General features: G+C 45.0%; 1 protein-coding gene across 1 annotated transcript in view; it reads left to right on the forward strand.

Moving 5' to 3' along the window:
• Positions 1–17,432, forward strand: part of LOC124015626 (gamma-adducin-like) — a 167,352-nt gene that overhangs the window by 114,292 nt on the left and 35,628 nt on the right. Inside the window, exons 3-4 of the mRNA XM_046330987.1 lie at positions 6,962–7,211; positions 15,768–15,906. Coding sequence (XP_046186943.1) covers positions 7,002–7,211; positions 15,768–15,906 — 349 coding nt within the window. The 5' untranslated portion in view covers positions 6,962–7,001. The remainder of the gene's footprint in view (positions 1–6,961; positions 7,212–15,767; positions 15,907–17,432) is intronic.

Here is a 17,432-nt window from a genome sequence, read left to right on the forward strand (position 1 = left end):
TGATATTCCTACTGGAGTTTGGCTCAAACATGTAATGTACAGACAGACAGACTGGTACTATGTACACACATGATATACCTACTGGAGTTTGGCTCAAACATGTAATGTACAGACAGACTGGTACTATGTACACACATGATATACCTACTAGAGTTTGGCTCAAACATGTAATGTACAGACAGACAGACTGGTACTATGTACACACATGATATACCTACTAGAGTTTGGCTCAAACATGTAATGTACAGACAGACTGGTACTATGTACACACATGATATACCTACTGGAGTTTGGCTCAAACATGTAATGTACCTACAGACTGGTACTATGTACACACATGATATACCTACTGGAGTTTGGCTCAAACATGTAATGTACCTACAGACAGACTGGTACTATGTACACACATGATATACCTACTGGAGTTTGGCTCAAACATGTAATGTACAGACAGACAGACTGGTACTATGTACACACATGATATACCTACTGGAGTTTGGCTCAAACATGTAATGTACCTACAGACAGACTGGTACTATGTACACACATGATATACCTACTAGAGTTTGGCTCAAACATGTAATGTACAGACAGACAGACTGGTACTATGTACACACATGATATACCTACTAGAGTTTGGCTCAAACATGTAATGTACAGACAGACAGACTGGTACTATGTACACACATGATATACCTACTGGAGTTTGGCTCAAACATGTAATGTACCTACAGACAGACTGGTACTATGTACACACATGATATACCTACTGGAGTTTGGCTCAAACATGTAATGTACCTACAGACTGGTACTATGTACACACATGATATACCTACTGGAGTTTGGCTCAAACATGTAATGTACACAGACAGACTGGTACTATGTACACACATGATATACCTACTGGAGTTTGGCTCAAACATGTAATGTACCTACAGACAGACTGGTACTATGTACACACATGATATACCTACTGGAGTTTGGCTCAAACATGTAATGTACCTACAGACAGACTGGTACTATGTACACACATGATATACCTACTAGAGTTTGGCTCAAACATGTAATGTACCTACAGACAGACTGGTACTATGTACACACATGATATACCTACTGGAGTTTGGCTCAAACATGTAATGTACCTACAGACAGACTGGTACTATGTACACACATGATATACCTACTGGAGTTTGGCTCAAACATGTAATGTACCTACAGACAGACTGGTACTATGTACCTTAGCTCTTTGAGGGAAATGTATTAATAGTGTCTTATAATAAAGTCATAAAGCGATCATTCATCTTGCTTTGTGTCCATACAAGGTCCCCTACTGTAAGTTAAAACTATTATAGCAACAGAGAGAGGAACTTGCAGGGGGCTGAAGTAACCACTGTCGTGTCTTTGGCATTATTAAAGTGAAGTCTTATTTTATCAAATCAATTCTCTGTAGTTATTATTACATGATTAAACTAACTTACTCATGTAAATATAATCAACCAGTGTGACGCACTTAGGCGTAGTGGGGGCGGAGTCAGGGGCCGGAGGCTGAAGGTACGGAATAGTGCTTTTAATGGCACAGGGAAAATCGTAAACGCCAAAACACTGGGCGCACATACACGTTCACCCAATACCAGGACCTAACAAGTCTGAAGAAAACCCCAAAACTAAACACACTACTACACATAAACACAGTGAAGAAAATAAGCCCGCACTAAGAGCAGGCGGGTCATACCTGCTTAAATCGCCCAACTAAAAACCTAAACAACAAACGGGGTAACCAATAAGACAAAACCAACAGAAAAGGGAAAATGGATCGGTGGCAGCTAGTAGACCGGTGACGACGACCGCCGAGCGCCACCCGAACAGGAAGAGGAGCCACCTTCGGTTGGAGTCGTGACAACCAGGAAGTCGGGGCACCAAGGAAAATCTTCAGATTAAAAAATTATTATTTTCCTAAAATAATTTTTCAGATATTTTAATATCTGACCAATTATTCTTCTAATTAATGAATCATTCTTTACCTGATGTTAGTCTCATTCCAAACGTCGAAAGTTGTTGGTTATCTGTACGCACCCAGTCTTTGCTATGAATCATCCATCCATCAATTGTCTTAATAATTTATTTACTAACTAACTAAATAATCACAGAAATGCATAAACAAACAACAATATATATGGTTATAAGGAAATGATAAGGGAAGTGGGTGTGGACTGAGAAGGCCGGGAAAGACTAGAGTCACTACACAGCTGATAATTCTAATAATTGAAATGCTAATCCTTTGCACATGAACGCTCACTCATTCGGGAATAATTGCACTCAATATATATTTACACTCAGTGTGTCGTCGTGATCTATGTTGGAATTGTCCGTCTTTCTGTTGGAAAGTTCATGCGCCCGTCTCTCTCTTCCACGAAGTCTTTGGTTACAATGGATACTAAAAATATTTAATTTTCATGAAATCACAAGTGCAATATAGCAAAACACAGCTTAGCTTGTTGTTAATTCACCTGCCGTGTCAGATTTCAAAAAAGCTTTTCGGCGAAAGCATACCAAACGTTTATGTAAGGACATCTCTCTCAGTAGACAAAACATTACAAACAGCTAGCAGCCAAGTAGATTGGTCACGAAAGTCAGAAAAGCAATAAAATGAATCGCTTACCTTTGATGATCTTCGGATGTTTGCACTCACGAGACTCCCAGTTACACAAATGTTCCTTTTGTTCCATAAAGATTATTTTTATATCCAAAATACCTCCATTTGGTTGGCGCCTTATGTTCAGAAATCCACAGGCTCGAGCGGTCACGACCAGGCAGATGAAAATTCCAAATAGTATCCGTAATGTTCGTAGAAACATGTCAAACGTTTTTTATAATCAATCCCCAGGTTGTTTTTACAATATATAATCGATAATATTTCAACTGGAATGTTGCTTCTTCGATAGGAGAGAGAGAGAAAATGTAAAACGCTGCTGGCACCCAGCCATACAATGACACGATGTGATCTTTCTTGCTCATTTTTCAAAATAAAAGCCTGAAACTATGTCTAAAGACTGTTCACACCATGGGGAAGCTGTAGGAAAAGGAATCTGGTTGGAGCGAAGGCAGGCAATGGAACAGAGAGCTTTCAGGAAAAACAGCACTTCCGGGTTGGATTTTCCTCAGGTTTCCACCTGCAATATCAGTTCTTTTATACTCAGATAATATTTTGACAGTTTTGGAAACTTTAGAGTGTTTTCTATCCTAGTCTGACAATTATGTGCATATTCTGGGCCTGAGAAATAGGCCGTTTCATTTGGGTACGTTTTTCATCCAAACATCAAAATACTGCCCCCTACACTCAACAGGTTAAAGATAATTGGATTCTCTTTCATTAAACCGTTTAAAATCACATTACATAATTTCACAAATAGTTTCATCTTTACTCATTCATTTTATACAATAATTAGATGCGAAATTCATAACGGAGACTCTTGTATAAACAGAGTTATGGGAATGTGGCTGTATTGTCTCTCATGAGGTCACAAACATTACACAAAATGGACCGGTCGTAGCTGGCCTCTCCACCGGCCATTTACACTTTCTCCAAAACATGGGTATTGTTCAGTTCTCAAGTTCTGTGATGTAGAAGTTACTTTGTTCTACTGTGAAGCATTCTCTCTCTATACTGCATGAGGGAGAAAGTCTCCTTCAGGAATTTATGACCTGAGATAACAGAACCTGGGTGTAAGAGTGAGAGAGGGGGAAGGCACTTGCTATACCCAAAGAGGGCCACGTCTTGACACCACCAGTCTATGCAGTCCCATTGAAACACACACTGGGTCGGGTCCAGACTACAGAGTAGCCCAGAGCTGTGCGTTGTTCAACACACTGGGTCGGGTCCAGACTACAGAGTAGCCCAGAGCTGTGCGTTGTTCAACACACTGGGTCAGATCCAGACTACAGAGTAGCCCAGAGCTGTGTGTTGTTCAACACACTGGGTCGGGTCCAGACTACAGAGTAGCCCAGAGCTGTGTGTTGTTCAACACATCTGGGTAAGGTCCAGACCCGAAAGAGCAGCCCAGGGCTGTGTGTTGTTCAACACACTGGGTCTCCCTCCAGACTCTATCCCTAGCCCAGGGCTGTGTGTTGTTCAACACACTGGGTCCTGGTCCAGATCAGAGTAGCCCAGAGCTGTACGTTGTGGCTCTTAATCTGCAACATCTTGTTAAGTTCCATTAGACCCGGAAAGAGCAGCTTAATAAAGAGAGCAGCAAAGAAAAGAATCTACCTTCTAGATCCCTCCATCCCTATAATCCCTCTCTCCCTCCAGCCCTCTATTCCTCCATCCCTAACTCCCCCTGGTTCAAATCATTCTAGAGGACTTGGGCAAAAAGAGAAAGGAAGGGAAAGAGACAGGGAGAAAATAAAGAAAGGGAGAGAGAGTGAGACTGCAGGTACAGTAGATCTTTCTCTGCTGCTAGGGTAACCCTTTTAAGTGGCCTGCGGTCATGTGACTGGAGTGATTGGTAAACAATCCCAGCTGTAGATGTCTCTCGCTTTCTCGCTCAATTCAATTCAATGTTTTTTATTGTCATGGGAAACATATGTTTACATTCTCTGTCTCTGTCTGTCTGTGTCTGTGTGTGAAAACAGTTCCAGCTGTAGTGGTCGCTCTCTGTTGGGTGGAAACCTCAAGCCATCTGGTTGAGGCCAGCCTGCTCTCTACCCCTCCCATCTCTAATACTGCCCCTCCCATCTCTAATACTGCCCCTCCCATCTCCAATACTGCCCCTCCCATCCCATCTCCAATACTGCCCCTCCCATCTCCAATACTGCCCCTCCCATCTCCAATACTGCCCCTCCCATCTCCAATACTGCCCCTCCCATCTCCAATACTGCCCCTCCCATCTCCAATACTGCCCCTCCCATCTCTAATACCCCCTCCCATCTCCAATACTGCCCCTCCCATCTCCAATACTGCCCCTCCCATCTCCAATACTGCCCCTCCCATCTCCAATACAAGGCTTAACCTAAAGGCGATCCGCATGCTTCCCATCTGGACCGGTTCATGTATATATTCTGACTACATTTTGTGACGTTTTGGTCCTTGGCAACAGTTGTTTTTTTCCGGCTGTTTGTACACACAACTATTTTTCTGGAGGCAGGCCGAAGAGTAATAGTGCACCGAACATTTTAGTCACATGTAGAATTGGGTAACTAAGATCTCCTCGGCAGAACCGTCAAAATGAATGACAGTTCTTGAGTTATCTTAGATGAATTCAGACTATTTTGAGGAAGTGTATACTGGCTACGGCATTTCAAGGTGGACGGTACTATTGCCGATTTTTGCTTTTTCAAGCGTAGGTCTTTAAAGAGAGTATGTGAGCACACTCTCCTAGGCTCCCGCTGAACCGAAGCATTCGGAAGCCTTTAACCTCCACAGCCACGCCGCAAAGCAACCTGGGAGATGGTTTCTTACACTCTCTGTCTCGTTAGATGATCTTTCCAATTCACACCGTCATTAAATCCATGGCCCTTTTGCAGACGTTGTTGTGCTCTCCTTCAGTTGGCATGGCAACAAGTGGTTCAGGAGAGTCAATAACACATGACGTACTATAGCTGTTTCCAACTGTTGTGTGTTGTCATGCCAATTGGAACAGGGTGAGGCAACAGTCAGGGGAATGTATTCACTAACCCAGTCATGACCCTGATGGGCTAACAGAATATGAGTCTTTCTCTCTCTCGTTCACTTTGTTTGTCTTTCTTTCCCGCTCTGGAGCACGTTCTGTGTGTGTGTGTGTGTGTGTGTGTGTGTGTGTGTGTGTGTGTGTGTGTGTGTGTGTGTGTGTGTGTGTGTGTGTGTGTGTGTGTGTGTGTGTGTGTGTGTGTGTGTGTGTGTGTGTGTGTGTGTGTGTGTGTGTGTGTGTGTGTGTGCTTGCGTACGATGGAAACAAAAATCTGTCCAGAGTCAGAGCGGGTCCTGACTCCTGATGCTGGCGTCAGATCGTTGACCAATCACAGAGCAACGTTTCCCACAGCAGACGACCTGATAAGATGAGCATCCTCTTCCTGCTTGGCAGACACGTTGCTGTTGTTTCCTCTCTGTCCGTCTGTCCCCTGTGGGACATGTCACTGTCACCTGTTATCCTGTACGTCTGTCTGTTTATCTCTCTGTTTGAAGATCCTGTAATGTCATTTATCTCTCTGTTTGAATGAGCTTCTTCTTCACAGAAAGTCATGGTCAAGTGAATTGACTTTGTGTTGACACTTGACCTGGGGCTCTGCATACTCATGTCCCACAGTCTGTTTAGCATGCAGTTTGGTTAAAGTGACTGGTTGCTGTTCAGAGGATTTCACTTATTTTGCAGTGAAAGTCCTCTTTGACTTGTCTGTTTGCCACTAGTTTGGATTTGTTTTAAAGTCAATGGTTCATGCTAGTTTGGATTCCTTTTAGTTGTAACAGTTGTTGCCCACAGGAATAGACTTAGTTTGTGTACATTCATAACTTGGGGCTCTGCATCTGTGCTCAATGGTAGTTTGCAACAGGACTTAAAACTATTGTTTTCCCACAGTCTGGCAAATTAGTCTTCTGCAGAATAAATGTTCCCTTTGGGGTGATAAACCTTTCCACCACTAAATGGGAAGTTGGGAACTACATGTTCTGGACTTGTTTTTCAACATATCATATCTGTCCTATTTCCATTGTTTTTCAACATATCTGTCCTATTTACATTGTTTTTCAACATATCTGTCCTATTTCCATTGCGTCTTTTAGTTTAGTTCAGTGTAAAACCGCTGTCACACAAAGCAATTTGGACACAATTACTGTTGCAGTTACACGTTGCAAGTGACATTTTCTCAAGCAACTTGAATGATGCAACTCAAACTGTCAGATCTCTATTCTAAACCTCTCTCTCTCTCTCTCTCTCTCTCTCTCTCTCTCTCTCTCTCTCTCTCTCTCTCTCTCTCTCTCTCCTTCCAGTGAGAAGCTGAGCTCGATCAGAGGAGCGTAGGAAGCAGGCATGAGCGCAGGAGGCCATCACGCCATGGTGACCACCCCTCCTACGCCCAGCGGCGGTGGAGGACCCGGTGGTCCTAAGGAAAGATACTTTGACCGCATCGACCCCAACGACCCAGAGTACCTGAGAGAGAGGAACATGTCACCTGACCTCAGACAGGACTTCAATATGATGGAACAGAAGAAGAGAGTCACACAGATACTACAGAGTCCTGTAAGTAAGAGAGAGGGGGGTAGAGAGGAGAGTCACACAGATACTACAGAGTCCTGTAAGTAAGAGAGAGGGGGGGGTAGAGAGGAGAGTCACACAGATACTACAGAGTCCTGTAAGTAAGAGAGAGGGGGGTAGAGAGGAGAGTCACACAGATACTACAGAGTCCTGTAAGTAAGAGAGGGGGGGTAGAGAGGAGAGTCACACAGACACTACAGAGTCCTGTAAGTAAGAGAGAGGGGGTAGAGAGGAGAGTCACACAGATACTACAGAGTCCTGTAAGTAAGAGAGAGGGGGGGGGGTAGAGAGGAGAGTCACACAGATACTACAGAGTCCTGTAAGTAAGAGAGAGGGGGGGGTAGAGAGGAGAGTCACACAGATACTACAGAGTCCTGTAAGTAAGAGAGGGGGGGGGGTAGAGAGGAGAGTCACACAGACACTACAGAGTCCTGTAAGTAAGAGAGAGGGGGGGGGTAGAGAGGAGAGTCACACAGATACTACAGAGTCCTGTAAGTAAGAGAGAGGGGGGGGTAGAGAGGAGAGTCACACAGATACTACAGAGTCCTGTAAGTAGGAGAGGGGGGGGGTAGATAGGAGAGTCACACAGATACTACAGAGTCCTGTAAGTAGGAGAGAGGGGGGGGGGTAGATAGGAGAGTCACACAGATACTACAGAGTCCTGTAAGTAAGAGAGAGGGGGGTAGATAGGAGAGTCACACAGATACTACAGAGTCCTGTAAGTAAGAGAGAGGGGGGTAGATAGGAGAGTCACACAGATACTACAGAGTCCTGTAAGTAAGAGAGAGGGGGGTAGATGGGAGAGTCACACAGATACTACAGAGTCCTGTAAGTAGGAGAGGGGGGTAGATAGGAGAGTCACACAGATACTACAGTCCTGTAAGTAAGAGAGGGGGGGGTAGATAGGAGAGTCACACAGATACTACAGAGTCCTGTAAGTGAGGAGTAGGACTGTGTGTGTGGTGGGGGGGAAGAAACAGAGAGGAGCATCTGGCCTGAAGCTCATTTTGACATCAAGAGGACAATTGATATTGTTCACCAGTTGTTGGGAATTGGACATTCTGTCTGTGAATGAGAGTTTCCCTGCTTTTCTGCCGGCGGCTGCCATGTCAAACCCCTTGGGGGTTTTAACACGATGACGTTGTGACAGAGACCACAGCAACACTCCAGCAGTGTGTGTGCTGGCGTAGACGTGTTCTATTTAAAGCGTTAAATGGGATCCACATTCAACACATGCCACGCGGGTTCTTTGGCGCACTTTTATACCAGCTGTCGAGAGATCAGGAGACGAGCACAGAGTCTCTCTGCTTTAAACTTCACCTGAGTGTTTGGTGTGTGTCTTTTGTCTGAAAATGTCTATGTTGAAGGGTTGTGTGTGTGTGTGTGTGTGTGTGTGTGTGTGTGTGTGTGTGTGTGTGTGTGTGTGTGTGTGTGTGTGTGTGTGTGTGTGTGTGTGTGTGTGTGTGTGTGTGTGTGTGTGTGTGTGTGTGTGTGTGTGTGTGTGTGTGTGTGTGTGTGTGTGCCTGCCTGTGAGTGTGTGCCTGCCTACATGAGTATGTGGGTGTGGTTTTTTTTGTTTTGATTGTGTGTGAGCCACAGCCTAAACCTATGAACTAATGACAGGTGACGTCCCGGAGGGCATATTGTTGTCATCTGTCTCATGTGGGTTAGCTGGTTCCAACACTAGTGTAACACCACTCTATCACAACAACAATAAACATCTCCCTCCAGCACTCTGCCTTTCCAGCTCTTTCTCTCTTTCTCTCACCCTCTCTCTTTCTGTCTCTTTCTCTCACCCTCTCTCTTTCTCTCTCTTTCTCTCACCCTCTCCCTCTTCTTTTTCTCTCACCCTCTTTCTCTCCTTTCTCTCTCTTTCTCTCCTTTCTCTCTCTTTCTCTCACCCTCTCTCTTTCTCTCCCTCTTCTTTTTCTCTCACCCTCTTTCTCTCTCTCTCCCTGCATTCTCTCTCTATTTCTTGTCCTCTCTCTCGCTCTCTCTCTGAACATGGGGTTAGTTTTTTGTGTTACCAGTGTGTTTCAGGGGAGAGTGATGTCAGCTCATGTTTTCTCGAGACAGCCCATGAGAGAGACTATATTTAAAGACTGATCTAGACCAGAAGCAACTAACCAGCTTGCTGAGCACAGCTGACTGGCTGTAGTGCTGCAGGCACTAGACTATTTCACCAGGTAAACTGGTCTGTAGGACCCAGAGTTCTCCCTGACCGTGTCACATCACTAGGTAAACTGGTCCAGGGCCCAGAGTTCTCCCTGACCATGTCACATCACCAGGTAAACTGGTCTATAGGACCCAGAGTTCTCCCTGACCGTGTCACATCACTAGGTAAACTGGTCCAGGGCCCAGAGTTCTCCCTGACCATGTCACATCACCAGGTAAACTGGTCCAGGGCCCATAGTTCTCCCTGACCGTGTCACATCACCAGGTAAACTGGTCCAGGGCCCAGAGTTCTCCCTGACCGTGTCACATCACCAGGTAAACTGGTCCAGGGCCCATAGTTCTCCCTGACCGTGTCACATCACCAGGTAAACTGGTCTATAGGACCCATAGTTCTCCCTGACCGTGTCACATCACCAGGTAAACTGGTCTATAGGACCCATAGTTCTCCCTGACCGTGTCACATCACCAGGTAAACTGGTCTATAGGACCCATAGTTCTCCCTGACCATGTCACATCACCTGGCAAACTGGTCTAGAGGACCCAGAGTTCTCCCTGACCATATCACATCACCAGGTAAACTGGTCCAGGGCCCATAGTTCTCTCTGACCATGTCACATCACCAGGTAAACTGGTCTAGAGGACCCAGAGTTCTCCCTGACCATGTCACATCACCAGGTAAACTGGTCCAGGGCCCATAGTTCTCTCTGACCATGTCACATCACCAGGTAAACTGATCTGTAGGACCCAGAGTTTTCCCTGACCATGTCACATTTTTTCTCTCCTGGATAGATCACGTAGTCAGGACAAACTCCTGGTCCTATAACAATGGGCCAATAGACATAGAGTTTAGAGAATAACTGTGCACTGGTTTCCTACGTGGTGTCATTTCCTCCCAGTCACACTAGTTCCTATGGAGTCGTGGGCTGTGTCTGAAGTGGCACCCTATTCCCTATATAGTGCACTACTCTTGACTAGGGACCATAGGGATCCCATAGGGCTCTGGTCAAAAGTAGTGCATTAAATAGGGTGCCATTTCAGACTCATTCCCTCCCAGTCACATGGCTGCATGGGAACAAGACTATAGGTCTATACGTGACCCATCTCAACCAATCAGATATGCACGTCTTGATCGGTGGAGCAAAGCTCATTAATCTGAGTGATTTAGTGATGCGGAAAATAGAGAAGCAGTGTGTGTGCTGTTGGGTTGTGTATATTTACTGCTACTGCGGTTTGGGAGAAGGAAGCAGTGTGTGTGCTGTTGGGTTGTGTATATTTACTGCTACTGCGGTTTGGGAGAAGGAAGCAGTGTGTGTGCTGTTGGGTTGTGTATATTTACTGCTACTGCGGTTTGGGAGAAGGAAGCAGTTGGGAGAAGGAAGCAGACTTTTATTTCTTCTTCTCAGGCTTAAAATGACTGGATAATTTATAGAGCCTCCCTGACTCCAAACCCCTGTGAGAGGAGAGGAAGTGTTTCATCCATGCTTTCTTTCTGTTGATGTTCTCTTCATAACTTTTAACATCTTGTTCTAAAGAACATTAGCATGCGTACTCTCAGAGGAACCTTTGGAGTTTCAAACTGGAAGCTTTTCTGAGAGACTATCCCATTTACTTTGGCATTTAGGTTATAAAGCAACGTTTTTTTAGCTATGTTTTGGTTTATATACGTTATCTCAACTTTGCTTAGCTATCTTTTGGTTTGGGATTTAGGTTATAAAGCAACGTTTTTTAGCTATGTTTTGGTTTATATACGTTATCTCAACTTTGCCTAGCTATCTTTTGGTTTGGGATTTAGGTTATAGAGCAATATTGTTTAGATAGCTTGTGTACTGACATTTACATTATCTTTCAATGAGAGACCGAGAGACAGAGAGAAGAAGAGAAAAGGAGCGATACGGAGAGAGTGAGAGACAGAGATTTCAGCTGCACATTCAAGATGATGCTGTACTGATGTATTGATGTTAGGTGTCGTGTCTTTGGCATCATTAAACTGAAGACTTATTTGTCAAATAACTTTGTAATTATTATTACGCGATTAAACTGATGAATCATGTAACTGTAATTAACTAGGAAGTCGGAGCACCAAGGAAAATATTCCGATTATAAAGTTATAATTTTCCTAATATAACTTTCAGATATTTATATCTGATCACTTAGTCTTCCGATTAATTAATTCTTCTTTACCTCACGTTAGTCTCATTCCAAACGTTGTAAATTGTTGGTTATCTGCACGAACCCAGTCTTCACTATGAGTCATCCATACATCAATTGTCTTAAATCATTTATTTACTTACTAAGTAATTCACAGAAAATCATAAACAAACAGTAGATAGTTGCAAGGAAATGATAACGGCGTTTCCCTAGTGGGATAAACCGGTATCGCGGCTTGGTGGACACAAAGGGAAGTGGGGGTCAACTGAGATGAGACACTACAAAGTTGATCATTATAACAATTGAAATGCTAATCCTTTGCACATGAATGCTCACTCATTCGGGCTCACTCAAACCTTATACTCAGGTTTATGGTCTCCTCTCAAACCTTGGCCCTCTCGTTATCGAGGTAAGCTGGTCTCAACCTTAGTCCTCTCGTAATTGAGAGAAACATGGTCTGGTGATAGAAAACCCGGGTGGGGGTTTCATTCGGAAGAGCAGAAAAGGGCCTGTCCCAGGATGCCCGACCATAACTGTGCTCATGGACGGTCCTCTGATTTAGTTAAGCTCCAAAGGGAATTGGAGTTTCCTTCATTAAACAGACCAGAATCGCATTACACAATTTCACAAACAGTATCATCCTCATTCATCTTATACAACAATTAGATGTAGCCTTATAACTGAGGCTATTATATACACAGTGTTGTGGTAATGTGACCATATGGTCTCCCATGAGTTTCACAAAATTGTACCAAATGGACCAGTTCGTAGCTGGAATCTTCAACCAATCTTTTATACCTTCTCCAGAACATAAATGTTGTTCGGACCTCAAGTTCTGTGAGGTGGAAGAAATTCCTTTGCTCTCTCTATGAAAACTCACTCTCTCTCTATACTGTGGCCATGAGGAGACAATCTCCTCCAGGAATTTACGACCTGAGGTCGCAGCAGCCTGAGTGTAGGAGACAGAGAGAGGGGGGATAGTGATCGCTGTACCCAAAGAGGGCAACGTCATGACATAGGCTAGGCAGTACAAACCCCCAGGGAGGAAAGCGCTGGTCAAAAGTAGTGCACTGTATAGGGAGTTGGGTGCTAGCTGGGATGTACAGTATTTCTATTGGTCTGCCAGACAGTTCCTTCCTGCAGGCAGTGTTGCAGCTGGAATGGGGGACCGATTTTTACTGACGCACACATCAATAGAATTGATTGGCTGGCACTTGCTCTCTCGCTCTCTCTCTCGGTCTCTCTCTCGCTCTCTCTCTCAATTCAATTTAAGGGCTTTATTGGCATGGAAAACAAATGTTAACATTGCCAAAGCAAGTTAACATATCTCTTTCTCTCTCTCTCGGTCTCTCTCTCTCTCTCTCTCTCTCTCTCTCTCGGTCTCTCTCTCTCGGTCTCTCTCTCTCGGTCTCTCTCTCTCGGTCTCTCTCTCTCGGTCTCTCTCTCTCACTCTCTCCCACCTTGCAACACAGTCCACATGAAAGAGTATCATTGTGCTCACTAAACTAGCAAGGCTTTTGGGAGTGTGTCTAGTTGTAATTACAGGGAATTCTATGATTCACTTGGACAATGGTGTGTGTGTGTGTGTGTGTGTGTGTCTAACTGTGAGTATTTATTTGACCAGATTGTGTGTCTGGATGGGGTAGTGGTGTCATTAAAACGGTCAGTGGTGACATAAAACCCTTCCATCACCTCCCATCACACACAATACGCGCGATAGCAAACCCAGCTACAGTCTAGTCATAAGTGTCTGTTGTCCTTTCCCACGCTACAGGGTTCAGCTGCATCCCAGCGCTCTTACCTGTCTGTCAGCAGCCCTACACTCAGCAGGAAGAGGATCATCCCAACAAATAGATAGTTGAATGCGAGGCTGATTTCTTTTAACAACACGTTAGGTAATACAGAAATATTATATACTGTAGATGTAACATTTATACACGGAAGGCTTTAATATAGTGCTGTTTATGGCTTTGTCACACAAAAACAAAATATAAGCCTTTATTCTGATACGATTAAAAGGGAGAGTCTTGGGAGTGTATCCTGAAAGAGATTTCTTTCTCACAGTGACAGCTATTGGACCAGCTCTAATCTGCATGTCTTAATAATGAGAGAGAAGCTCAAAGACTATATTAAAGACACCATTTTGAAAGATGAATATCTCTTTGTTGTGAATGCACACGGAATCCTCTCTTCCTAAGCCTGACCGTCCAACCAATCACACACGTCCTCCCATACGCTCCAACCAATAACTGGAGAGACGTGGCTCGTGAAAGTGGGAAAGCTCTCTGAGACCGTGGCTTGGCTTTTCAGTTTAGTGTTGTTGTTTTTTCTCAGGCAGGATGGTGGACAGCTATTCATGTCAAGAGAAGGACCTCAGGCCAGCTTGATTAGATTTGGGCTCTGGCTGTTTGTTTCAACTCAATGTTAGGACAGTGTTATGGCACAGGGTTGCCTTGTGGGTTTAAACACACACACACACACCACAACAGCTAGCTAACATGCTCTTCCGTGAGCTGTATCTGTGTTTTATTTTAGTCTCTCTGCAGAGGATTAGAGGGTCGAAAAACGTATGATCGCATCCACTTTAATCTGTTAGATGAAGGTGATGGGGATGAAATCCCTGCTGCTTAGCATTATAATCTGTCTTTGAACACATCACAAGCTCGCACACTGCAAATGCCTGTGTGTGTGTGTGTGTGTGTGCCGTGCGTGCGTGCGTGCGTTTCCAGTAAAAGACTATTAAGACTGATGCAGATTCAGAAGTAATGAAGGCACACAGGATCCCCTCCCAGGCCTGATAAATAGAATCATGGGAACAGTATGGAGTTTATGACAAGTCTTTTCACTCCAGCCTGTAACAGCACAGTCGACAGTATAATAGAAAAGTCCAGAACAAACCTCAAGCCCAGCAGACACCCTATCCACATCCGCACCACTGCAGTGCAGCAACCAGACCTAGCCAAAACTGTCACTATGGCAACAGGGCCCGAACGACAACGGAATGTTTGGCCTCGACTCAGATCCCCTCAGAACCCCTAGAGTTATACTGGCTCTGTGTTCTGTTCTGTGTTCCCAGGAGATGCTGTAGAGATTTTACAATACCACCCCCACAAGGGGGAAATGAAGGACCCGATCCCATCCGCAAACAATAATGGACTATCCCATGGGGCCAGCCGGCTAGAGAAGAGTAAACGGTCAGAAATGTTTTGTGTTTAGGGTGAGACACTGAATCTATACCCAGACTGTTGTGGAGCTGACTGCTCTTATGCAAGTGTGTGTGTCTGAGAGACATGGAATAAAAACATTAATATTGGATGTGTTCCTATTTAGAAAGTCATTGTACTGAAATGGTGTCACGTCCTATTTCTTCCCCCTCTCTGAATCTTGTTTTTAAGAGATGCACTGTAAGACGTTTATAAGAGTTGACCCAGGTCACTAAGTAACGGAACAACGGTTCCTCTCTTGCAAAAGCAACAATTGCAACATGGTGGCCCATCCCGTTGTCAGTTAGTCATTCTATACAGCCTTTCAAGCTATTACTTGTTTATTACAATTCCGTTTATTGGCTTTTGATATCTTTTTAGAGTGTATATATAGCTAACTTTTATATGTAATAGGGATTTGATGTGTTTCAGTACATCAAGACTAACCGTGTATTGTAAACAGTTTCTCTCTCAAATTATAGTGTTGTTTTTATAAAGAGATAATGAGATGTAATGGGATATCAAAGTTATTGCCTTAGTATCTCTTGTACTGAGGTTAAATCTAGTCAACACTGTGGTAAATCTAAGCCCTGCTGTTGAAGAGTGTGTGGGCGGTGTGTTTGTGTGTGTGACTCGCCCCAGTTCCCTTGATCCTCAGCTCTACCTGTCCTAGTTCCAGTTGTGGCAGTGCTTTGGAAGCAGCACTGGGTCAGTCAGGAAGGGAGGTGAACAGAGGAAGAGATGGAGAGGAAGAAAAAGACAGAATGGGGTAAAGAAGGGTGTGTAGTAGTGTGTGCCTGTATCAGTACTGCTGTAAGTAGTGCAGGGGGGACTTGAGGATGTGGAGATTACAGAAGGATAGACCTCTCTGTCCCTGGTCAGCCAGCCAGTTTAGACCAGTCAGTCAGTCTGGGTTTACTGAGAGTGACACCCAACGACCTCCAGTCTAATCTGTGATTAATGTTTCTCTCTTCTTCTTCATTTTCTCTCTCCCCCTCCCTCTCCTCCTCTCCAGGCCTTTAAGGATGAGTTGGAGGGGCTGATTGAGGAGCAGAAGAAGAAAGGCAACAACCCCACTGGTCTCCTGGCCCTCCGACAGATCGCTGACTTCTTCATGTCTTCATCCGTGGCTGGCTTCAGCACTTCACCCCTAAGTAAGTAGTAGTGTTGGTACGGCCCATAACCCCCCTCTGTAAGTAGTAGTGTTGGTACGGTCAGTAACGCCCCACTGTAAGTAGTAGTGTTAGTACGGCCAGTAACCCCCCTCAGTAAGTAGTGGTAGGGCCAGTAACCCCTCTCAGTAAGTAGTAGTGTTGGTACGGCCAGTAACCCCCCTCAGTAAGTAGTAGTGTTGGTACGTCCAGTAACCCCCCTCAGTAAGTAGTAGTGTTGGTACGGCCAGTAACCCCCTCAGTAAGTAGTAGTGTTGGTACGTAACCCCCTCTGTAAGTAGTAGTGTTGGTGGTCAGTAACGCCCCACTGTAAGTAGTAGTGTTGGTACGGCCAGTAACCCCCTCAGTAAGTAGTAGTGTTGGTACGGCCAGTAACCCCCCTCAGTAAGTAGTAGTGTTGGTGGCCAGTAACCCCCTCAGTAAGTAGTGGTAGGGCCAGTAACCCCCTCAGTAAGTAGTGGTAGGGCCAGTAACCCCCTCAGTAAGTAGTGGTAGGGCCAGTAACCCCTCTCAGTAAGTAGTGTTGGTACGGCCAGTAACCCCCTCAGTAAGTAGTAGTGTTGGTACGGCCAGTAACCCCCCTCAGTAAGTAGTAGTGTTGGTACGGCCAGTAACCCCCCTCAGTAAGTAGTGGTAGGGCCAGTAACCCCTCTCAGTAAGTAGTGGTAGGGCCAGTAACCCCCCTCAGTAAGTAGTAGTGTTAGTACGGCCAGTAACCCCCCTCAGTAAGTAGTAGTGTTGGTACGGCCAGTAACCCCCCTCAGTAAGTAGTGGTAGGGCCAGTAACCCCTCTCAGTAAGTAGTGGTAGGGCCAGTAACCCCCCTCAGTAAGTAGTGGTAGGGCCAGTAACCCCCCTCAGTAAGTAGTGGTAGGGCCAGTAACCCCCCTCAGTAAGTAGTGGTAGGGCCAGTAACCCCCTCAGTAAGTATAGGGCCAGTAACCCCTCTCAGTAAGTAATGTGTTGGTACAAGTCAGTAACCCCCCCACATCAGTAAGTAGTGGTAGGGCCAGAACCCCTCTCAGTAAGTAGTAGTGTTGGCACGGCCAGTAACCCCCTCAGTAAGTAGTATTGTTTGTCCTGCCAGTAACCCCCTCAGTAAGTAGTAGTGTTGAAACGGCCAGTAACCCCCTCAGTAAGTAGTAGTGTTGGTACGGCCAGTAACCCCCCTCAGTAAGTAGTAGTGTTGGTACGGTCAGTAACCCCCCTCAGTAAGTAGTGGTAGGGCCAGTAACCCCTCTCAGTAAGTAGTAGTGTTGGTACCCAGTAACCCCCCTCAGTAAGTAGTGGTAGGGCCAGTAACCCCTCTCAGTAAGTAGTAGTGTTGGTACGGTCAGTAACCCCCTCAGTAAGTAGTGGTAGGGCCAGTAACCCCTCTCAGTAAGTAGTAGTGGCAACAGAGTAAGTAGTATTGTTTGTACGGCCAGTAACCCCCTCAGTAAGTAGTAGTTTGGTACGGCCAGTAACCCCCTCAGTAAGTAGTAGTGTTGGTACGGCCAGTAACTGTAA

The sequence above is a fragment of the Oncorhynchus gorbuscha genome, linkage group LG26, assembly GCF_021184085.1.
Source record: "Oncorhynchus gorbuscha isolate QuinsamMale2020 ecotype Even-year linkage group LG26, OgorEven_v1.0, whole genome shotgun sequence".
NCBI classification, from domain to species: Eukaryota; Metazoa; Chordata; class Actinopteri; order Salmoniformes; family Salmonidae; genus Oncorhynchus; species Oncorhynchus gorbuscha.